This window comes from Lonchura striata, chromosome 2 (assembly GCF_050655825.1).
Source record: "Lonchura striata isolate lonStrDom1 chromosome 2, ASM5065582v1, whole genome shotgun sequence".
Classification (NCBI taxonomy): domain Eukaryota; kingdom Metazoa; phylum Chordata; class Aves; order Passeriformes; family Estrildidae; genus Lonchura; species Lonchura striata.
The window spans coordinates 72,199,409-72,222,715 of NC_140704.1; the positions used below are offsets into that span (position 1 = coordinate 72,199,409).

Here is a 23,307-nt window from a genome sequence, read left to right on the forward strand (position 1 = left end):
CCTTTTGGTCCGTGTTTTGGGGTTTTCCTATCCGACGGAGCAGCCGAGGTCGGTGGAGGGTGCTGCGCTTGCTAGCGGCCGCGCTTCTCGCCGGGCACCTCTTCAGCGGAGGAGCCCGCCCCGAAGAGCCAGCCGCGGGCTCCCGTTCCCCAGGAGCGGACAGGATTTCGTTTATAATGGGTTTATTTCCAACCACATATGAGTGTCAGGCACTAGATTTATGATTTTTTGTTTTTCTTCACACACCAGATATATGCTCAAAACCACCCCACCTGGCCCGCGTGTCCCATTCCAAAACTTTCGTTCCCTCCTGCCAGCTGTGGGAGCAGAGGGAGGACGGAGCGGGAGCGGGGGCCGAGGGGAGCAGGGCTGGGAGCGGGGCGGCGCGGCCTCTCTCAGCAGCTCCGTCCGGGAGGCTCCCGCCTCGGCCGGGGTATCACGGCTGCCTCGGGGACCGGGACGAGGCATCCCGGAGATGGGAGGTGGGAGGAGGAGTCGCAGTGGGATGGAAATCTCTTCTCCCTGCTACGAAGTGATGAGACACAACTATGGTGCTGAGATATTTACAGAATAATAATAAATAATAATAATAATAAATCTGGAGCGACTGAAACCGAGTCCACGGGTCTGTTAGTAATTTAGCAGAATGGGATTTTCCTTTCTCTCGCCTGCCAGTTGATGCTCTTTTCCAAATTTCCACAGCGGGGGAAGCCTGCGATTTTTTTACATAATGATTCCAGCATGCGAGGCTGCCTCGCCTTTTTTTTCTTTTTCTTTTTTTTTTTTTTCTTTTTTTTTTCTTTTTTTTTTTGCTTCCCCCCTCTCCCTGCCTGTCCCTTTCGCTCCACGGTCTCCCTTCTTTCCCCACCTTCACTTTACGACCCAGCGCGCCGCCCGTTCTCCCGCAGGAGGGCACCCGGCTCCCGCAGGCTGAGGGGACCCCGCGGGCGGTGGCGGCGGGGCCGGGGCCGGGCGGGCGCCGTGCCCCGTGGAGGGGCGGGCGTCCGGGACCCGTCGGTGCCCGCCGGTGCCCGCCTCCCGCTGGCCGTCCGCCGGCGGCGGGGCCGGGGCCCGGCTGACATCACGGGGCCGGGGCGGGGAGAGGGGCCAGGAGGGGAAGGGGGGGGGGGGGTGTTTTCCAGCTTTAAAAAGGCTGCGCCGGGCGCGCAGCCCTGCGTCAGAGCGAGACTTCCCCGCTCCGCACACTCACTGCCCCCGTCCCCCGGCTGCAGCTCTCCGCGGGCGACAGCGCCCGCCGCCCCGTCCCGCCGCCTCAGCGCGGGCAGTGCCTACGAAGTCCCCACGCACACCCGCCCTCCCCTCCATGCCCCGTCCCCGGGGGGGCGGCGGCGGTGAGCTCCTGTGCCTCCGCGGGCGCGGCTACCACGCCGGGGGCGGCGCGGCCCCGATCACCGGGTCGTGAAGGCGGGCGGGGGGGGCGCGGGACAGGCGGGACAGGCGACGAGGGGCCGGCAGTGGCCCAGGGCGCGGCGCCGGGCTCCGCCGCCCCGCCGGGTGGATGCCAAGCGCTGCCCCGCCGGCCGCCGCCGCGCCGCCGTCGCGGGACCCATCCAGCGGGAGAGAGAAGCCGCCGGCGGCCCCGCAGGACGGCGCCCGCCCGCTCGGCAGCACCATGAAGGCGGCGGAGGAAGGTAAACGGGCGGCGCTGCGGGGGGCGGAGGGCGGGCGGGCGGGCGGCGGTGTCCCCCGGTGTTTCCCCGCGGCGGCCCGGAGGCTCGCCGGCGGCCGCTTGCCAATAGGTGTCTCTTTCGCCTCTCGCACGGCGCCGCCGCGGCCGCGCCGCTGCTCCCGGCCGCTTCTCGCCGGTCCTGGGCCCGGGCCCGCTCCCGGAGGGGCTACGCGGGCGCCTGGGATCCTGTCAGGGGCACACGCTCGGGGATTCCTTCCCATCCCGGGGTTTGAATTGGGGGAGGTCAGTATACAGCCCATTGTTGCAGCCAACCCACGTTCCTGGGAAAGGGAAGGAGTCCCGGGCAGTGCCGGGCGCCTTACCGGCGCTCCCGGCACACCGAGACAGGCGGGCACGCCGCGGCCGCGCTGCGGGGCTCTGCCAACCCGCGCCCCCGGCGGGCGGGCGCCCTTCTGCCGCCATCCCGGCTCCGGGGGAGAGTTTGCCCTTCGATCCCATCTCTGCATCGCGGCTTCTTTCTCTGCCCCTGCTGCCCTGAAAACACAGTGGCAAAGTTTCTAGAGGGACAGATGTTGGGAGCGGGGCTCGGGACGCGCGCAGCTCCTCCGGGCTGAACTTGGCCCCTGCCATGGGTAGTGTCTGGCTTACTTCACCCTCCCCTCCTGCCAATCGGGACACTGTTCTCCCCCTGGAGCATCGCCCCTGGACCTACCGCGAAAACTTTCGGACTTTGCCGCTGCTTTACGGCGCCTTTCGGCTCCAGCAGCGGGACCTCGCGGGCATCCCCGCCGGGCATCGCCTCCGCGTCGCGGCAGGTGCGGGGCAGATCCTGGCTCCCCGCTGCGGGCCGACGGCTCCCTGCTCCCCTCCCGGCTGTTCCCCGGCTCCTAAGTTTTCTCCCTATCCGGTGGTGCCGCCGCTTTGCAGCGGCTGCTGCTGGAGCTCGGGCAGGGCGCAGCGAGCTCGCACGTCCAGGGCAGAGAAAGTTGTGAAGAAGCGAAGTAGGAGGGGGCTGTCCATGTCCGCCGCGTTCTTGCCGCAGAGTGGGACAACGGGACTCCATTCGACGGGTTTGTCCCTGGAAAGCTGGAAGGAAAGCTCAAGACCCATCTCTCTCTCTTTTTTTTTTCTTTTTTTTTTTTTAAATATTTATTTTTACACAGCTGTTTTCACCCTACGGGTTCATTGCAGTTGACAAGATTCTGCCAGTGCGAAATCTACAAGCGCAGTTCTGACTATGGCTCCGCTTGCGAATCAAAGAGCCTTTTGGGATGGAAGTTAATTATACTGTATTTAATAGAAGTGGCTGGCGTGCCAGTTGCACACTCAGACATCCGTGGGCTGCACGCATGGCTCTTCCAATGCCCTGGGCTCCAAGGGCACTGAATACAACATTTGTAAAAATTAGATCCAGAGGCTGCTGACATAAAAAGCGTTCTGCAGTCTTTTGTAAAGGAAAAAAAAATCCCCCGGCTTTATTTCTGTGGCATTTTTTGATGCATATGTTAAAATGTGCCAACCCTCGTTGATAGTTCTCTTCCTTGGTGGTGTATTTTTCAAGGGACTAAGAAAATTAGTCCAGCCAAAAAGCATGACCCAATTCAGGAAACACGTAGGGGAGCCCTGCACATCAGGATTGCTGCCTGCAAATTAAGGTGCTATTTGATTGCCAAACTACAACAACCAAAGAAAATACTTTATTTCTTGTTTAGTCTGGTAAGAAATGCACAGAGTCCCATTGGGAGGACCTCGTTTTTTTCTTTGTGTAGTAGTGAGATGTGGTGTCCTTTACCTTTGAAATTGCCTGTGGTTATTCCAGGTTTAATGCCATGGATAAGGTAAATTCCCTTTCAGGCTGGGGGCTGCAGCTGAAGCAGACCTCCTGATGCATCCCTTGTTGAACGTGTTTTATGGAGTTGGAACAACTCCAGTTAAGTCCAAGGAGAGACTGGGTGGGCAGAGGCTGAGCTGGTAGATCAGTCTGTGGGTCTTGCAAAGGCTCCTGGTGACATGGAAATGGCTTCCCCATCGCTCGTTTTGTTCTCCTCAGTTCAATGACTGTTTCAAACCTATTAGCAGGAGGGCCACTGTTACTCTGTCCCCACATCACTTTGTTTCTAACCTTAGTGATACCTTAATGGTATCACTTTGTTTCTAACCTTTTCATTGCACAGCTTTCCTCTTTCTCCACGGGAATGGGGCTAATCAAAATATTTCATTGACGGCACTAATACTAATGTCACTGACAAATCAAGCCGTCTGTAAATAGTGTGGGACAATTCACCAGCCTTGCAGGTACCATATGGGGGAGAGACAAAGGATTGGGGGCAACAGGTAACTGGGGGCTTCTCCTCACCTCCCCACCGGGGCACTCCAGGAGATGGGCACCTGGAGCAGAGTGGCATCAAGGAGGGTTGACACCAGTGGAACCGGGGGTCTGGCGGCTGGGGCGAGGTTCCTGTCTTGCCTGTAGGCCCTGATCAAGGGGACAGGAGGCACATCCTTTCCCGAGGCCGGGACAAAGGCTGAGGGACATGCACGGTTGAAGCGGGCCGCTCTTCCTTGCGACGTGTCCTGAACCGGCACCACGGGGAGACCACGGTAGGGACAGGCGCTGGAGGACGAGTTCCCCAGCTGCCAAGGCCTTTAGCACACTCGGGTGAGTCAGCCCCGGCACTTGGGCGCTCACGGCCCCGCCGGGGCAAAGCCCAGCTCGGCTCCTGCGAGAGCCCAGCCTGCAGCGAGGCTCGTCCCGCCGAGGAGGGGGAGAAGAATATTGGGCTCAGATGGAAAAAAACTGTGTTTTCCTGGCACTTTAGAACGGAGATTTCGGTCTCGAGCCTGGAAAATGGTATTCCCTGAGTTTATAAGAGAATACTATTTCCAAAACTGTTTAAAAAAACTGCTCCTTTTTGAAACCCGACCTGAAGCTTCGGCAACTGAGGAGCCGAGCCGAGCTGCTGGGGCGGGTGCTCCTTTGCCTGGCGGGGACCTTTAGACGGGCACGGTGTAACATGACAGGAAAGCACTTCGAAACATAAAGAAACCCTTAATTTACTTTTTCCTTAATTTGTATCCCGTACGAGAGGGAAGACGGACTGGCCGGGCAGAGCTGTGGCAGCACTGCCACCGGAGCCCTTAGCAGGAGCCCTCCCGGTGTGTGGCGGCGGCCCAGGAGAGGACCTTTCTCTCCCCGGCGCACGGAGGAGGCCGGCAGCGTTCCGAGTCCCGTTTTACTGCGCTTTTTATAGCAGCTGGCACTAGTGGGTGCTGCGACTAAGTGAAATAAATAATAAATAAATGAAAGCGGAGCCTCTTGGCTCACAGAAGCGGCGTGGTGGGTACCCACGGAAGAAACTTTATCACTCGTTAGCGAAGAGGGGACACACCGGTGTCCCCCTTGAGTGGGCTGAGTAGCCCTTCCTCCCGCTGAAGCGCGGAAGGAGCCGCTCCGGCCCCGCGCCGTTACCGCCGGTCGGGAGCAGGTGAAGTCCCGCTCACCGCCCACCCCTGGGGCTCCCCATCCCGCCCACGGCGAGCCCTCGGCGGTCTGGGTCTCCCCCGGTGCCGAGTCCCCCGGGTGGGGCGAGGGCTCCCCGCGGAGCACGGGCTGCGCTGCAGGATCAGAGCCCTGGCAGGAGGGTGCGGGGGGGCCGGGCACCGCGGTTGTTTGCATCGACCCGGAAACATCAACAGCGGGCGGGAGGGCGGATCGGAGGCGGCGGCGGCGGCAGCGAGACAGGCCGCCCGTCGGGGCCGAGATCACGTTTCGGAGCGCAGCGGCGGCCGCCGTCCCACGCCGTGCCGGTCTCGGCGCGGCCCGGCCCGCCGGCAGCAGGTGTCCGGGCGCGACGGGCCGAGCCCGACGGGGCGGGCCGCGGCTGCGCCACCGCCGCTGCCAGCGTGCTGGAGCGTGGCGGGGGTCGCGGCGGGAGCCATGACGGGCGTGGAGGCCGAGCAGGAGTTTGACTTCGATTTCCTCTTCGAGTTCAAGCACAGTGATGAGGGTGGAGGTGGGTCGCGGCAGGGCGGCCGGGGCACCTCCGGGAGTGCTGGCGGCGGGATGCTGCGGGGAGCCCTCCTTGCGCTGCCCCTTTCGGGAGGGGAAAAGGCTTCCTCCCTTAGCGGGGAGAGGGGCGGGGGAGCCGGCAATCGCGGCCGGACAGGTCGGCTCGGCCCCGGGCGGCGCTTGTCGCCTCAGCCGCGCCGGGAAGCGGCGAGAGGGGCCGCGGCGACCGGGATAGAGTGCTGACCGGGCGGGCCGGCGCTCCTCTGGCGGGTCCCTGGCAGCAGCCGAACGAGGTGCAAGGGGAGACGACCCGGGGGGGGGGGGGGGGGCGGTGCAGAGTTTTTAGAAGTTTGGAGTTGTTTGACATGTCCGGACCCCCGCGCTGACCGCTCGCACGGCTTCCCCCGCTAGCTTTGCGTCTTGCCCGTGACAGAGATGGGCCGGTTGAGAACTCACTTCAGGCCCCTTTCCCCATCCCTTCGTGAGCCGAAGTTAGGCTCAGGATTTAGTTTGAAGGTCATCCGCAAATAAAAATAACGGGCGTGAATTTGTCACGCGTCACAACTGTTCCCAACTCTGGTGTCTCGGTCCGGCTGTCTGTTTTTATGGCTTTAAGCAATGCTTGAGGTGGAAATGAGGCGAACAAGGCTGGAACTGGCAGAGAGAGAAGGTTGCAGCTTCCTGGTGTGTGGTTAACTCGCTGCAGTGTCGATGCTAGCGGGTCACCGTAAAGATCTCTTGTACAAGTGGATGACTTAACATTGCCTCAGAGTAGGGCTGTGTTTGCTCTGTGCCTTATCTTTTTGCCTGTAAATTCTAGAAGGTTTGCAAATCCTTGTCTGCCTAACGCAGCCTACCAGGATATGAGCAAAGGTGTTTGCACCTTCCTAGCTCTCCCCAGTTGCCCACCTTTCTGGCACAATGTTGGTGTCCAAATAGTTGTTATAAGCTTCTAGTTTTTAGAAGGCAGTTTTTAGAGTTTCACACCAAGCTTTTCAGATAAGTGTTCTAGTGATTTGACACCTAAGTGTCTAAAGTGGAGAGGCCTAAGCAAATTAAGTGTCAAAGTCCCAGTCTGAGAAAAGTACCATTAGGCAATTTTGAAAGCATGAATTTAAACACAGACATAGCTATGGCTTCATCTTGAGCAATGTAAGGCAGCCCTCATCTTCTCTAAAGACCATATAAGCTGCTGGTGTTCAGCATTCCTATTTAAAGTGTGTAAATAAAAAACTATGGTGCTCAGTGATTTGCATGATCAGCCCATTAATGATAGAAAGGAATAAAACTTGTTTACTGTGAAATTAACTAGAGGAAAAAAAGGAGCTTTTTAACTGCTACAAAGGGAAATGTAATATATTTCTTGTGCTAGTTATACTTAATGTAAGTACGGATTTGTTGGAACAGAACTGATGCAAACCTGCACTGGTCTAACTGATACTGGGGTTTGGCCCAGGATATTAAAATACCCTGTTTAACAGGATATTAAAATACCCTGTTAAATGTGTCTTGGTAGTCTGTACACTGGTCCTGGGTGACTCTGTGAATCATAGTCATAACAGTGATACTATGGTGATGTCATTACTTGCCTTTCATCTGCATTAGGACTGTCAAAATATCCTACATAGCTACATTATGTGATGCAGGATTTTATTTCTAGCTGTCTCATTCACCCTGGTGAGGAAAACGTCAGCATGTCATAAATGCTGACTATGGATGTGTGTTTGATGAATTTTGTAAATATGTAAGTTTTGGAGAATTAGTTTTTTTCAGAAATTTTACCTGGTGGTTTTTAGCCCACAAACCAAGGTCTCTGTCTTCTTCCTAGTTCTGGCTTTGAGGCTTTTATATTTGGTGGAAAGATTTTCTACATGCTATCTGTAATGTTAAGATACCTAAATATGTTTGGAAGTCTTTGGATCTTGCATCTTTCTATTTTGTGTACTATTGTATACAAAGTATGAGTTGGATGACGTTATTTTTCTTGGCCCTTTGAAATTTGGCTTTTAAAAATGCATAATAGTTCTAAAAGTGTCTATTCCTTGTCATGTGAATTAGGGAACTTGTTGCTTATAGTACTGTCTTTATAGTCTGATTTTAAATATTTTTTTAAACTGGATTCCACAGGCTCATCTGAGTTTTGTATTGCCTATTAAGCCTGGGCTGCAGATCCCCAGCAGACTGCAGTGTTTGAATTTCACCCTAGTCATGCATTAGAATTTGAGCAAACTGCTGGCTCACAGTATTTACCCCTGTTATTTTGTTTGTTGTATTTTCAATACAAAGTCTAAAAGCACTGATTCTGCAGTCAGCAGTAGCAAAGCCCACCTGTTTGGTGCAGATCTGGGGCAGCCTGCTAAGCCCCCAGTCTCCTGACTGGGCTGTCCGGCTGCATGGTAGGGACCAGCTGGCAGCAGTGCCCAGGTGTGCCATGTTACCAGTGACTTCCAGCTGTATGCCAGAGCAGGGGGCTGTGGAAGGGTATGTGGAAAAAGAGCATAGCCAGTGTCCCAGCAGCAGTGTGGACATAGACATCACCTTCCACTGGAGCTGGAGAAAGCAGTGAAGGGGCTGAAGCTACCCTGAAGGTACTAGTCTAGACCCTATCTCTGAGCTAATTTCTGAAACAGATAAGGTCTTACCGCTGTTGTACCATGTCAGGGGTTTTTCCCATGATGGGCAGGAGGGAGGGAAGTGGTGGTGGTTGTGGTGGCACTGGCTGGTATGGCCAAGTGTCAGGGCAGCAACAAAAGGGAACTGATTTTGGAAAGAGGGGATTCTGATCCCCCTGGCAGATCTGCACCTTGATGTGACCAATGCTCTTGGATTTTGTCGAGTAGCACCTCTTTTGCTGTATTTCCCGCCTCCCTGGTTGTTTGAATAGAGCGTGAAGCTGCAGCATATTTTGAATAATCCAGTGTTATTTGTGGCACACTGCAGTGTAATTTAATGACCTTTCCTGAGCAAATGGCCAGTATCTGAGGGTAGGCTAGAGAACAAGTTCAAAAGGTGTTGTTGCTCATCATTTCCAACTGTTACCTGCTATGTGACATGCATCAGCTGGAGTTGCTGTGAAGCTGCCACAGCACATTAATTTTTCCTAAGTACCGTTTGCCTTGGAGTCGTTGCCAGCGAGAAAGGTGAGCGTAGGATCACAGGTGGATGACACCAGAGAGGGCTGAGCTGATAAACAAGGGAAAGAGAATAGCTGGCTGTGCTGGTTACCAGCTTGGAGGCTCGTTTGCATTTTCAGAGCTCCCTGGTGGCCTCCATAATAGCAGATGCAGTAATTAACACAGCCTTTCCATATCTTCTGAGGGAAGGTGCCCAGGGTGACTGCCAAGGGAACTTGCCTCCTGGGATGGAAAGAGACAGGTTTCCCATGTGGAGTGGCTATGGCCACAGGGCATGTAGATTTCTCTCTATCCTGCAGGAACGTGATGCTGCTGCCATAATAAACCTCAGGGAAGGCTGATACATTGCAAACACAGCTTGTGGCTGGAGCTGGAGCTGGATACATTTCCAGACTGCTGAGAGGAACCTGTGCACCAGTGTTACTCGACTCAGAGTTCAGCAGTCATCGTTCTGATACAAAGATTTTACTCTCTTTTCCCTGTAAAGAGATACTGGCATTAGAGCTTACGTGTCTGGCTCATGTGTCCTGGTGACACAGAGCCTCCCTATATCAGGAAGAATAGAGGTGTTGATTCCTCATCCCATTTCCCCCATGGGCAGCCCACCAATATCTCTGGGTGGCAAAAAGAGTCACATATGTGTCCCTGGAACAGGGGAGCAGAGCTGAAGGCATCCCTTCAGCAGGCAGACAGGAAGGCAAGGCAGAAATGATGCCATGTGGACCAGCTTTGAGACACTGGTCCCTGTAGCACAGCAGGAATGGAGGCATGCGAAGGGCACATTGTTCCTTGTGCTTGGTAAGGGAGCCCATTGGCACAAGGCTGTGATGTGATCTGTCACCTTCCAGGTTTTCCACAGTGGCTGTGCAACTCTGCTCGTGCTTTTATACACCCAGTACTGCTAAATGGTCAGAGAGCTGGCCCAGAGTGCGGCTGCTGGCAGTGCTTGATGTGGCGTGTGCAATAACGAGCAATTTCAGTAGAATTTCAGCTGTTGCTGTGTAGTGAGACATCCATGTTTATCCTTCACCTGGCCTCTGCCAGTTGAGCTGGAGGATAAGTGGTCCCAGAAACCAGAGCAGATCAATAGATCCATCTTTTTCCAAAATCCTAGTTAACTGGAACCAGTTGGAAACTTGCTGTAATGGAAACTTCAATTGTGTATAATTTTTTTAACAGAATGCAGTTGATCTTTTTCTTTGCTTTAGTCTGCCTCCACTTTTGATTTTTTTGTCCAGTTTTTTGTGTATTCCAACTTTTCGGGGGGGGGAGTTAGGGTCAGTTATGTAAAAACACATCTCTTCAGTTGTATTTCTGAATGCTGCAGTCTCCCAGAATCCTGAAGCAATGTTGTTTGAAGACTCAATTTTTTTATTTGAAGGTTCACCTAGGAACCATGTCCTCAAGACCAGCTCTGTCTATGTACGTCCCCCATCCCAAAATATCTTGTCTTGTGCTGTTCAGTTAGTGGCATTTTCAAGGATGCTATTCTGCAGCCTCTCGCCCAGCATGGCACACCTCTGAGCTGGGTCGTTAAGAAAAGCTGTGCTTTTGTGTGTCATGCCATGTTCCTCCATTTCAGCTGGGTGTGTTACTAAGTGAGTATATTTGTGCAGCACCACATGTCATTCTTTGTTATTTGTTTGTTTCTTTCAGAACACTATAATTATGCATCTTCAAATGTAAATGCTGGCTTGCCTCTAAATGTGGCACATTCCTCATTGTCAACTCCATGTCATGGCCTGCAGACATCAAATCCCGTCATTTCAGTTGTCCCATCGACAAACCATCCCTCTGGATATGGAGGACACATTGACAGTGGAACCTCTGAGTACTACCTGCCGCCAAACATGAGACCTAATGGAGCTCCAGCGCTGGAGAGCCCCAGAATTGAGATCACATCTTACATGGGATTGCATCATAACAACAACCAGTTTTTCCACGATGAGGTGGAGGAGGCCATCCCTAACGCCAAGCGGTCACCTTCCACTGCCACTTTGAACTTGCCGAACATCGAGGCGTACAGAGATCCATCCTGCCTCAGTCCAGCGAGTAGCTTGTCTTCCAGAAGCTGCAACTCTGAAGCATCTTCCTATGAGTCCAACTACTCATATCCATATACTTCACCTCAGACCTCTCCATGGCAGTCCCCGTGTGTCTCTCCGAAGACCACCGACACAGAGGAGGGCTACCAGCGCAGCATGGTGGCCTGTACTTTGCTCAGTTCCCCAAGGCACTCTCCATCAACATCTCCCAGAACGAGCATCACAGAGGAGAACTGGCTGGGGGCTCGCAACTCCAGGCCTCCATCTCCCTGCAACAAAAGGAAATACAGCCTCAATGGCCGGCAGACCTCCTATTCCCCACACCACTCCCCCACTCCTTCTCCGCAAAACTCACCACGGGTGAGTGTCACAGATGACACATGGCTGGGGAACACAAACCAGTACACCAGCTCCGCCATTGTTGCTGCCATCAACGCCCTCACCACTGACAGCACCATTGATATGAATGATGGGATTCCCATCAAGTCAAGGAAGACCACCATTGATCACACCCCATCCATGACTCTCAAAACTGAACCAGCTGGAGAGGATCATGGGACCATATCGCCCACTGCCGATTTGTCACCAGAAGACTTCACCAGCTTTCAGCACATCAGGAAAGGAAACTTCTGCGAGCAGTACTTGTCTGTGCCACAGCATCCCTACCAGTGGGCCAAACCAAAGCCTCTATCTCCGACATCCTACATGAGGTAAGGAATCCCAACTTAGAGAGCAATCCCAGTAGTATCCTTATTGCATGCTTTTGTTTCCTCCTTCCCCTTCCTGTCTCTGTTTCCTGCCAAATCTGCCAATCCACTCACTCCACAACGTCTTGTGAAACTGCCTCTTTTGTTGGTGTGGAGTGACCATGAGTCAAGCCTTGAAGAGTAAAAGAGGCTGTTCTAGGAGATGACTATCCATAGGTTGTAATCAGTTATCCACTTTCCAGGGGATGAGCCCCAGGCTAGGAAGTCTGGAAATCAGGCATTCAGAAGCTCAGGGAAACTGACAATTTGGTGCCGACAAACCTGTGACTCTACTTGAAGTTTATTATGTCTCAGTATTTTTATATTGAAGGACAAGGATATGAGTTCATTATGGTGATTGTTGCAGGGCCTTTTACATTTATGCTTTGTGCACAGTAAATACAAGTTAATTAAGGCTATAGTTCTTTTGTGAATTATTTCAGTTTATCTGAAATTATTTCAGCTCATCTGAAATCTGTTTATTAATCCTTTTCTGTCTCTACTGGACAGTGATTCTCTGTTTTTTTCTGTCTTCCCCACTACTTCTGCTTAAATAAGAAAAACGAATTTTTCAGCTCATAGTGGTTCAGTCTGTTCATCAAATTTATTTATCACAACACGGCTCTGGGTAGGAAGCATCACAGAATAGCTGAAATCTGAATAACATTCTCTTTCTGTCATAGTTATAGACTTTATTTTGGAGTCTTCTGGAAGCTGTAATATGCAGATGCATGTGGTGCAGGAAAATAGTTCAGCTTTCCAAGGGTTTGTGGGCTGTTTCTAGTCCCTGGTTCTGATGGTCACCTCCTCTCCTCCTCTTCCCCAAGCACACCTGGCTTCTTGCTCTTGACAGTGAAGCTGCCTTTCTCAAAATGAAAGCACTAAGTGTGTAGCTGACGTATTGTAATTAGCGATGTGTTTCCTGGTTCTCAGCCTTGTCAGTGTCACCTTTCTTCAGCCAGCACCTCTCTGCCGTGTTCTGTCTCCTGAAACTGAGATGGAGTGGTCCATGGCTCTTTATGTTGCAGCCCGCTCCTCTTCCTCATTGTTCTCATTCTCCTCTGCATTTCCAAGCTCCTTTCAAGACCCTGGCTCAATTCAGTACTGGGAAATGCAGCAACCCCTTTGGCTCTGGCCACCAAGAGTTAGGCACTCACTGTCTTTCAGAGGCTTCTAACACATGGCAAATCCTTCAGCACCTTCCCATTTACTTAGAAAAAGCCTTTTGTGTTCACCCACTGCAGTGCCAAGTAGCCCACATTCATCAGAGAGGCTGGCCCTCAGCTGTTATATCAGGGGCAGCTTTTTGCCAACGACTTCAAGGGCAGGAATAGGACAGTTTGACCAAACAAGCTTTTATCTTTCTGTTGCAGCAAGTGGCCGTAGGCGCTGTGCTGCGGTCCGTCAGGAGGCACCCGGCGTGCCTGTGAGCTAACACAAACAAGAAAGGTGAAGTGCACAGAGCGAAGCCCCACTATGTTGTGTATTTAACATTTTTTCCACTGTTTTGGTCTTGTATAAAATATGTTTCCTGGTTTGAAATATGTTTCCATGTGATCTCATTAACTCGTGCTCTAGGGCAGTTGGAAGTTACTGTTGAAATGTGATTTTTAAGTTATTTTACCAATCAGATACACTGACAGTGCTTCCTTCCACCAAAAATACCTTTCGTTTTATGTATATGAAAGTGCTGGGCAAGTGAGCTCGGACGTCAACAGGATCACAGCCTACGCAACAGAAACTGTTATTTTAAATCTTTCCAAAAAAATTGGTGAATAATTTGTCACAACAGAGCTGGATTTTTTTCCTGTTATGTTACACATCTGTTCTATTTCAAACGTAAGGGCTGGAGGGGTGGATTCCAACAAACAACTCAGGCTCCAAAATCTACCCGGTCATAATGATTTTGAGATAACGAGATTTGATTACCTCCTCTGTCTCTTCCTGAATATGCAGTACAGTTTTCATCAAAAGCCAGCATGCCTTGGAAAATCACTGACGCCTTTCCCTCCCTCTCTTGCATTCCCATCTCTTTGGGAGCAGGAGGGAGCAGGCTCAGGCACACCATTGGCTGAATGCTGTCTCCTTTCCCAAGGTTTTATAGTGGGCATCAGTCTTAAAAGGAAACTCTTTTTTACTATTGTTACTAAAATTGATGATGTTTTTAATTTGTCATAATTAAAGTTCAATCCACTTTAGGCTTTTCAAATCCTGGAGCAGGGGAATAATAAGAGTATATAATGAGATTATAATAATGCCTGCCTTAACAGAAATAGAATCTTTATGTGTTTTGTGAGCTTGGATGCTCAGCCCCAGGCCGTGGGCTCTGTGGTGCAGATGTGGGCTCACACATCTCCCTCCAGACTATGAACATGTCACTGTTCCTGCACGGGACTTGGCTTGTGGGTGCAGAGGATCACAGAACAGGGTGGCAGGGTAGAGCCTGACCTAACAGCTGAGGCTTGAGCTGCACAGGTTAACCCAGAGTTGGCGGGGATTTGGCTGCAGTCCTCTGGTTGCAGCCCAGGGCCTTGCACCAAATCTTTGGATGTAGAAAATACTTAAAGACCAAGGAGAGATTTCAGAGGAAGCACTGGAACAAGTGCTGAGGTAACAAAGGGAATCATACCTTTTCTAGACCAAAATGAGTTATCTAAATATACCAGTCTGCCTCAAAAAGCCCTGGAGGTAAATCATGATGCAGAAAGTAAAGAGATGGTGTTGATGAAGCTCTCTTTCAGCTTTTATCTCCAAGATCTCTTTTTTTATTTCAGTATTTGTGCATTGTGCTGTCTCATTTTCAAATGCAACAAGTTTCTGTCCGTAATAGCTCTCTCATGCAGCAAATGATTTTAAGAGAAGCACTCTACTGAACAGTTACTGTACAAGCAGGCGATGCTCTGTGTTTCTCAAACCATTGCTGTGTCAGTGGTGTTACTTCTGTGCCATCTCTCCATCTCTCCAAGTGCTGTGTAATGCAGAATATCTTATGGGCAAAAATGTCAAAGCCAAAATGGAAGGTACAGGACTGGACCTCTGCCCTCAGCTATGGGGGCACTGTTAGTGGCTACTTCTAAACTGAATTGCCATTGTTTGTATTCTGTACCTGCTCATAAGCAGGTCCTAAATCACCCTGTATCACAGCAAAAAGTATAGTCACTCACCAAAGTGCTATGTTTCTGAGTATCTTGCACATTTTATATGACTTCCTCTTTACCTGTTGTATTTCATTAAACACAAACTGAGATTTCCTGGAGTAATTTTCTTACTCTTTGAAAAATAGTGCATTGTATTTTTATCAAGTGTAATCGACTTAATCTAAAGAGTGTGTTGGCCTTTAACACTTGATCTTGCACTAAATGTAATGTTTTTCAAGAAAAGGAGAAATGGTTGGGTTTGTTGGGTGGGCATATGGCGTATATGAGGTCTACCACGCCAAAAGGAGTTTCCAGGAGACAGGTGACTTTTAAAAGCTCCTTATGGTGTTTCCTTCCATGGCTTATTGTTTTAAACAGTCAAAAGCCACATTTTCTTTAGCTGCAGTCTCTTTTTCAACCTCAAAAATATGCATGTATGTTTTTGACTTCACAGGCACATGGTTATGTAGTTTTACATATGGAGACTGAAGTTTGTACCTAGAGAATGTATGGTTGAATATCTCTCTGCAAGTTGCAAAAGTGCATTTTACTTTTGTCTGTAACAATGAGCTTTTTTTGGGTTTTTTTGTGGACTTTTTTGATTCTACTTTTAGGACTCTGACAGTATTAAACTCAAGCATGCAAAGTTGAGGACCCAAATGATACAATTTCCTTACAAGCTATGATTTTAAAATGTTGCAGACATTTTTATTCTTTCTTTTGATTTGTGGACTTTTCAGATGCTTTTGATTTTGTAGAAGTTTTTTGTTTGGTTGTTTTTTTTTTGTTTGTTTTTTGTTTTTTGTTTTTTTAAGAGGTGTATTTTTCCAGATCATGAGATAGAGGGCAACCCAACTTGGGAAAAGTTGAGTTTCTCAAGAAAAGGTACCAGCAATCTTTGAGATGAGATTAGATGAGATTGAGATGAGATGAGATGAGATGAGGTGAGATGAGATGAGATGAGATGAGGTGAGGTGAGGTGAGATAGTCAGTGGTGCAGCAGCACTGGATTTGCTGACCTGTGCATCCATGGCAAACTTGCATGTTTATGGCAGGCGAGAGGAAGTTCCTCAGACAAAGCAAAGGCAGGGCTGTCTGGGCACGACTCAGTGAAGTGGGGACTTGTGGCTGTGTGGCAATGACCATCTCCTGGGACTCATTAGTGTTAATTGAGGGGCTGGCACTAGAAAGTGGACAGGGAAGAGCCCAAAATGCCACTAATCTTTTTTTTTTTTTCTGCTATATTCCTGCTGAATAGGGATGTTTGGATGCTTTCAACATGTTTGTTTTGCCATCACATAGCAGTGACTTTTTATTACATTTGGTTGCTGCACCATAAGGCTGAACACTACTTGGAAGCCTGTCTCAGTAAACTGATATATTTTTGTTTGTTTGATTTAATCCTCCCCATGCTTTCTCCCAACTGTTTTCTTAGCTCATTCAAACAACCCTTTGGGTATCTTATTAATGGCCCTCCTTCACCAGCTCATTTTAACACCCGAGGATTCTAAATTCAGAATAAGCAGAAATGCAATGCCATCCACTTGTTATCTCCATTCCTGTGGCAATAATTTCTTGTCCTTTCTCTAAGCCATCAAAAATGAAACTTCCCATGCAAAACAATATCTGAGTGTGAATTCTGAGGACAGAAGGGTGAAGTATTATGTGGGAGAATGACGACAACTCAGCATGAGGAATTCCAGTGCATCTCATGCACTTCACAGAGGAGCTACTTGCTCCACATGCCAGCAAAATACAGCCAAGTCTGGGGTGGGACACAGTATCTATTTTAACAGCTCAACAGCCAGATTGCACAATTGTCAGACAGGAAATTAAAAAAAAAGAGAGAGTAGAATCTGCCTGTGTAAATTCATAGATGAAATATAAAGCAGGTGTATTTTTCTGACCACAATCAAGTTGGTGGACATGTAGCCATCACCGTTGTTTTCTTACTCTTTCAAAATCACACAGAGGGATCTTTCACAGGCATTCACTTTGATGTGAGATGAGTAATAAATAATAAATAGTAACCATATTTCCATTTGGTGCAGAGTTGGAGCAGGTTCAAGCTAGCAGCTTGGTAAAAGTTTCAGCAGCCCTGTGGTTTTTCTAGTTTGTGTTTTTGTTTCTATAGGAAAACTCCTTGTCAGAAAAAAATAAGTTTAGCACAGGGCTAAACTGTGCTAAACCCAGTCTCAGCTGTACTCCTTGTAGGTCACTCACTTTACTTCGAGTGCTGAAAGACACTGAGCATCTTCTCTTTCTAGGCAGTGGCTTATGCCACTCTCAGGCAGCTGTCTGGGGTAGGTGACGCCATGCTGCAGTACCTGGCCAAGAACAGCATTAGTCCTGGGTGAGACTGGCAGTTGTTCTTATACCTTCTGCAGTTTAGGACAAAAATGTTTGTGAATTTCTTTTTCCAGTGGCCTTGGGCACCTAGTAGGTTAGAAAGTGTAGTTATAATATGGAGCTTAAACACCTTTGCAAAGTTCAGCAGAAGTTTTTAGCTTCGTTTCCTCCCTGTCTATATTTCAGTGGACTGCTTAATATCTTTTTTTATTTCTGTTTTTTTTTGTAACTTGATAAATCTTCCTGCTAAAGGCAGCAGTCAGCCAGACTGGATAATCTGTTTTTGATTAAATCATATTGTGTATCTGGTGTATGCAAAATAAATCACTATTCATCTGTTTTTTAATTTGATTTATGTACCACGGAGTTACAGTGAGCCAGTTTTCTAGAGCCTAGCACCAGGTTTTGTGAACCTGCTTTGAAGCAACCATACCTCATTAGGAGGATTACAGTGAGATTTATTAGGGCACAGAAAGAAATGGGACAGGTTTTCAGCTGGTGGAAAACCTCATCTGAGGAAAAAAGACTGATGTGTATTTGATAGGAAGACTGCATGAAGACCTTTTCTTTCTCTTCTTGACTGCTGTGGTGGGGCTCCTCTCCACTGACATTGGCTTGATGAGGTAGTTTGGGCCTTTTCAAATTAATATTTGCAGCAACCAGATTTGATTTTACCACTACATGATTTGTTTGGTGGCTTTTTCATTTAACCATGTTTAACCACAGAAAATTAACTGCATGATGAAGATAACCTAACATAGGAAATAGTTCTGAAAGTCCCAGTCCATGACACTGCTAAATGCATCACTTTCCTTCCTTTATCAGGAAAAGTCCCATTAATTGTTAATTTATAATTGGGCAGGTGGTGCTTTGGAATTTTGATTGTAGATTTGAGGCTAACAGCAAACCATATTTTTGTTTTCATAATTTATTTGAGAACATGAATTTTACAACTTAATTATACTAACATTTTCAGGTGCTGATTTGAAAGGGGGAGGGTTATGTGTTTTGTCTTTGGTTCTTTATTTTCAAAGAGATGTCATTAATTACAAAACTATGACTTCTATGTATCTTTAGACAAACCAACCTTCTTCACTTGAGGGCTACATGCTGTCAGTCAGAGTTCTTCTTCTTAGTTAAGTGTTAAAAATTTCTAATCTGATAGATGTTATACCCTCAGGAAAAAAAAAAATCCATCAAGTAAGAATTTACTTAAAACCAGAAACATCTGTTTAAAAATGTGTGCTGATCATCACCAGGAGAGACACAGCTGTTTTGCTCTACTCTTTGTCATTTATCATTACTCAAATATGCTTCATCCAGATTTTTTTTCAGACTAAAATATGTGTACCTAAAGTGCTAGGCAAAGAGCAGTGGCTACATACAATAGCCATCTGTCTGTAATTTTCTGCTGTCTCCTTGTACCTTGTATGAATGTGTAGTAGCAAAGAGCTTCCCCTCACCTCCAGAGTGGGCCCTGGCCATTTTGGGGGAAAGGCTTGCACAGGAGATCAGAAGGTGCAACATTCTGCCTGTAGCTGAGTCAGGGGCTTCCATGTGTGGATGGGCAGAAGGAAAATTCAGAGTTTGTACCTGGTAGGATCTTGCCAGTGGAGAGAGTGTCCCTCCTGGCTTCTCCTGACTCCAGATATTCACGGAAGCTCAGAATCTGCAGAAGCAACATCTTTCCTTTAGATAAGCTTTCACTTAGGGTGAGCTAGGATGGATACTTCTCTTCCTCTCTGTTATTTGGCTCCATGTCCTGAAGGCTGGAGAACAGAATAACTTGATGTTTGGAGCCTACAACTTGCCAGTGAGCTGTCCTGGAGTAGTAGGAGGTGCCCCAGGAAGCAAAGGTGATCCTGGTCCTAACCCAGGATGGGACTTGGTGGCTCCAGCTGACCCCTGTAATGTGTAAAGTGTGTCCATAGGCATGCAGATGCATGGCTCAGATTTGTAAAAAATGAAGAAAGATAATGTAGGGAAACTTAGCACCACCTGAGGTCTCAGTAGTGCATACACACACAGGCATTAACAGATGTGAGTTCAATATGCTCATGATACAGGGCTGGGTAAGCACTCACAAAAGCCAAAAAGGCAAAGCAAAAGAGTGCCTGTGCTAGTGGTAGAAATCCTGTCCTGCAGTGGAGCTAGCAGGGCTGCTGAGAGCTGTAATGCCTGAAAAGCCACAAGTGCACCGAGTTCGGATCACTGGGATAGTAACATGGAGTATCCAGCCTCCAACTGAACATGTGTTTGTAGTATGTGCATCCAGTGTGGAAGCTCTTGCACATCCTTTCCCCTTCAGGCAGCTCACAGGGAAAGGAAAGTTTTCAACTGTGATCCCTGGTGCTCAGACTGTCCTTGCTCCTGGACTGCAGCAGTGAGGCAAGCATGCAGTAAATCCCCAGTTCTCAGCCTCCTTGCAGGCTGGGGAGAGCTGGTGAGCCCTAACCTGCAAGCTGTTGGTGACACAAATCCTCTCACAGTGCCAGGGAGCCCTGGCCCATGGCACCTACAAAGGGCCACTATTTTCTGCCTGCTGGTTGTCTTCTCCAGGCTGATGGGAGAAATAATAAAGTTTCACATAAAAGGGCAGGGGAGTGTGCTGCAGTTGTCCTGTTTAACTACTTGTAAAGACTTTTGAAAGACACTCAGTCAAGAAAATTCACCAAAGGAAAGAATATAGAGTGGATATGAAATTACTGTTTTAATTGTAAAGCTTATTGCTTCAATTTTAAGATTAATAAGTCTGTCTCAGGGCTGCTGTTTCTACTGTCCTTGTTTCTTTTCTTTTAAAGTATCAACTTGGCATTTATTAGAGGTCTCCCAGCTATTTTCAAGTGTGGTTTTGTACTGGAAGAGGGTTTCTGATAATGCCACTTTCCCACCACTGCATGCTGTCAGGATGCTTGATTATAATAGGTCCTTAGTATTTTAGTTAATTGTAGAGTCAGTGTTGAGCCAGAAGAGTGAGCTGCATTTTCTGCAGACTTGCTCATCACCATCAATAGGATTCATAAGCAAGTTCTGACTTCAGAGCTTTCTCCTTTGCTGTACATTAACCCAAAAGGATATGCTTTGCTTCGAGGCTCTCAGACATGCTTTGTGTTGGGAATAAAACAAGGAAATGGCTTTTTTAAAATTCCTTCTACCCCCTGTAAACAGAGCAGATTTGTTGAAACCCATTAGATTCATTAAATGCCAAACTATTTTGGCATTCACTTTCACAGCAGAAATTGTCTTCCTAAAACTCCCCTCTGTCTTTCTGCCTTTTTTATTTTGCTTTGAGAGATAATATATAAGATATTTGTAATCTGTGTCTTAAAAATTTTTAATTTTGGATACAAATCAGATAGCATCTGAGCCAGCAGATATGCTTGACCTGTAAATCTTTCTAAAATAAACAATACCTTCTATATTACTTATGTCACATTATCCTTATAGATTAAATTATAAATGTAAGATGGTGAAGGATGAACTGCAAGACAGTGTCTAAAGTAATAGCGCTGGCTGCTTGTGGTTATGATAGTGTACTTGATCTTAATTTTTAATCTGTTTTCCTTTCCATTGTAGCCCATCCTTGCCTGCTCTGGATTGGCAGCTGCCATCTCACTCAGGACCTTACGAACTGCGCATCGAAGTGCAGCCGAAATCCCACCACCGAGCTCATTACGAGACAGAAGGCAGTCGAGGGGCTGTGAAAGCATCTGCGGGGGGCCACCCCATTGTGCAGGTACCAAACCATGTAACGAGCAACACAGGTTGTTTATCTCAGTGTTCTGTGGCGAGTGCCATTTCTTTTCTAAAACCAAAAAGTAATGGGAGATTTTTCCTGTCCTCAGAAATTCCTGCACGTGACCACTCCTTAGAGTGTATTTTAAACTGAGTGGACCAAGCCTTTGGTGAAAACAATGCAAGAGGAATGTGAATACAGGGTGGATTGCTGCTCTGTCTCTGCAGGGCTCAGTGAGTGTTCAGCTGGCAAGTGGTGATCATGGACCTATTTGTGCGATCAGGCTCCAGACATACAGTATACTGAAATCAGCTGGGGATGTGCCTCAGTACATTTAGTCCTTAACTGGCAGTTGGATCTCATCAGAACTGTGAATGCATGTTGGAATGCAGAACTGTAGCAGTGATGTAGAAGTATGTCACTGGTTTGGATGTTGCAGTGAGTTCTGAGCAAAGGCTTTTAGAGTTTCTTCTGTTCAATTTCTAAAACCCTTCCAGCTGCTCTAAAAAGCATTTGAGATCTGAATCTAGTTTTATTAATTCCACCAAGCTCTTTAATTAGTCTGTATAAAGCATTTAATTTAATAACACCCTAAACTGACCCTTAATTTGTTTATATGAGTAGTTCTCATTCATTTTTAAAGGGTTTTGCTCAGGAGCAGGAAGAACAAAATGTGGTTGTTTGAAACAAAAAGAGAAACAGTAGTGGGAGAGAGTGGGAGACAGTGTCTGGCCCTCCTCAGCTGCTGCTTTCCCACCCAGCAGTTAAACTCCCAGTGCTACCCATCAGGGCTGTGACCCTCTGTGCAGCAGAGCCCAGGTTTTATTGCTGCCCGGATGCCACAGGACTTGTGGATGCCAGGGCACTGCTGCCATGCTCACACAGCTTGGGCTTGTGCCACAAGCCATGCTGGGGGAGCAGTGGCTTGTTGAAAGCCCAGATGGCTCAAGATGATGTATGGACCACACGTGCAGGGCTGTGCATGTTTGTTTAGTTGCTGTAAGCCCCTGTTAGCAAACACGTCTGTGGAAGGAATGGTGGGAGACTGGGATGACGCTGGGCAGAGAATGCTGCTGTGTAAATGTGTGCTGCTGCCACAGCTGGAAAAGGAAAGTGAGGGAAGTTGTCATCAACAAACACACTTTAGTTCTGCCAGAACTTGTCAGTGACATGGGATTATGGAAGCTGTCTGCTGGAAGTTGAAAGGTTTTAGCAGAACATTTGTGAATGATATTAAAGAGGCACATGTGGCAGACATGCTTGTTTACAATTAATGCCTACTCGGTTTGTGGCTTGATGCAAGGAAATGCAAATGGCGAGGTATCAATTTGCAAAGGCCAGCTTGGCACTTAAAGTTTCTTACGTGCATTTTGGAAAGACTGAATGTGATGCCAACATTAAATTGGACTAAATGTGTCCAGACATTTCCCCTCTCATCCCCTGTCCCGGTCTGTCAGGAGGGAGCATGCTGCTTCCAAACACAAATGAGTGTCGGGAGAGGGAGAGGGAGAGGGAGAGGGAGAGGGAGAGGGAGAGGGAGAGGAGATTATGGAAGGCCATGAAGGGAAAGGGGAGGAAGCAGACAGTCCCAGCCCTGTCAATTGGCTCTATTGGTTTAATAAGGATTAATGTATTTTTTGGTCCTTTTGTTACAACCCAGAATAAAAGAAACATAAAGAGGTGCAGAAGAAGCTTTTTTTGTACTGGCATTGCCATCATGGCCAGTTATCTGTTGGGAGAAATGCATAAAAGCTCTGACTTAGACCAGAGTTGAATAGATGGGTGGATTAAAAGTACTTCCACAAAGAAAGGAAGTGTTTATAAATAAGTTTTGTAAGACAAATAGTAAGTACTTACAAATAAAGAAGTATCTGAAAGACAAATGTATAAATAAATGGAAGCGAAGGAAATCTAGGAAGTGATTTCTGTTCAATTGGTGACTGGCAAAACCTGAAAAATGCACCTCTGAAGAATCAACATATTTCCAGATTTTGCAGCTGTTTGGGTCAGATTTGATTCATCCCACTGGGTTACAGAGAAAGGAGCTCAAGTTTTGAAGTTCAGACTCAGATGTGAGGTCAAACAGAATCTGAGTGTCTTCAGGAGAGAGATTTTGGAACAAGCTTTTCACTCTTTAATATTTCTGGTGTTTTCTATTCTGTTGACTCAGGGAAAACTCTCATAAAACTGCTTTGACCTCTTGTACTACCCTTTTCTGTTACATTTTTCCTGTGTTGACTGTCAAGTCTTTCTTATGTCGGTACTTAGGGGAAACTTGCTTTCATTCTACTGTTGTTAAAGCTCTCCCCGCTTTATCTTCAACAAGAGAATGTGGATGAGGTCTCTTTCCTCTCTCAGTTTTTTCTATCTTCATTTAAAACCCTCTTTCGCTGGCATCTTGCTTCCCAAAGTAGGAGACGTTCTCACATTAATACCTCCACAAATCTGTTGGGCATGCTAAGGCAGAGAAGAAATAAATCCAAAAAACATCCACTGTTCA

At 48.1% G+C, this 23,307-nt stretch overlaps 1 protein-coding gene across 6 annotated transcripts in view; it reads left to right on the forward strand.

The window, feature by feature from the left end:
• The first annotated feature begins 1,492 nt into the window (after positions 1-1,492).
• Positions 1,493-23,307, forward strand: part of NFATC1 (nuclear factor of activated T cells 1) — a 108,658-nt gene continuing 86,843 nt past the window's right edge. For 5 of the 6 annotated variants that reach the window (XM_077785510.2, XM_021553413.4, XM_085571543.1 and 2 more), the window contains exons 1-3: positions 1,493-1,652; positions 10,451-11,549; positions 20,648-20,807. In XM_077785510.2, the coding sequence (XP_077641636.2) occupies positions 1,520-1,652; positions 10,451-11,549; positions 20,648-20,807 (1,392 nt within the window). In that variant the 5' untranslated portion in view covers positions 1,493-1,519. Of the gene's footprint in view, positions 1,653-5,481; positions 5,665-10,450; positions 11,550-20,647; positions 20,808-23,307 lie in introns of those variants that run through there. The other variant, XM_085571545.1, reaches the window with a different exon arrangement.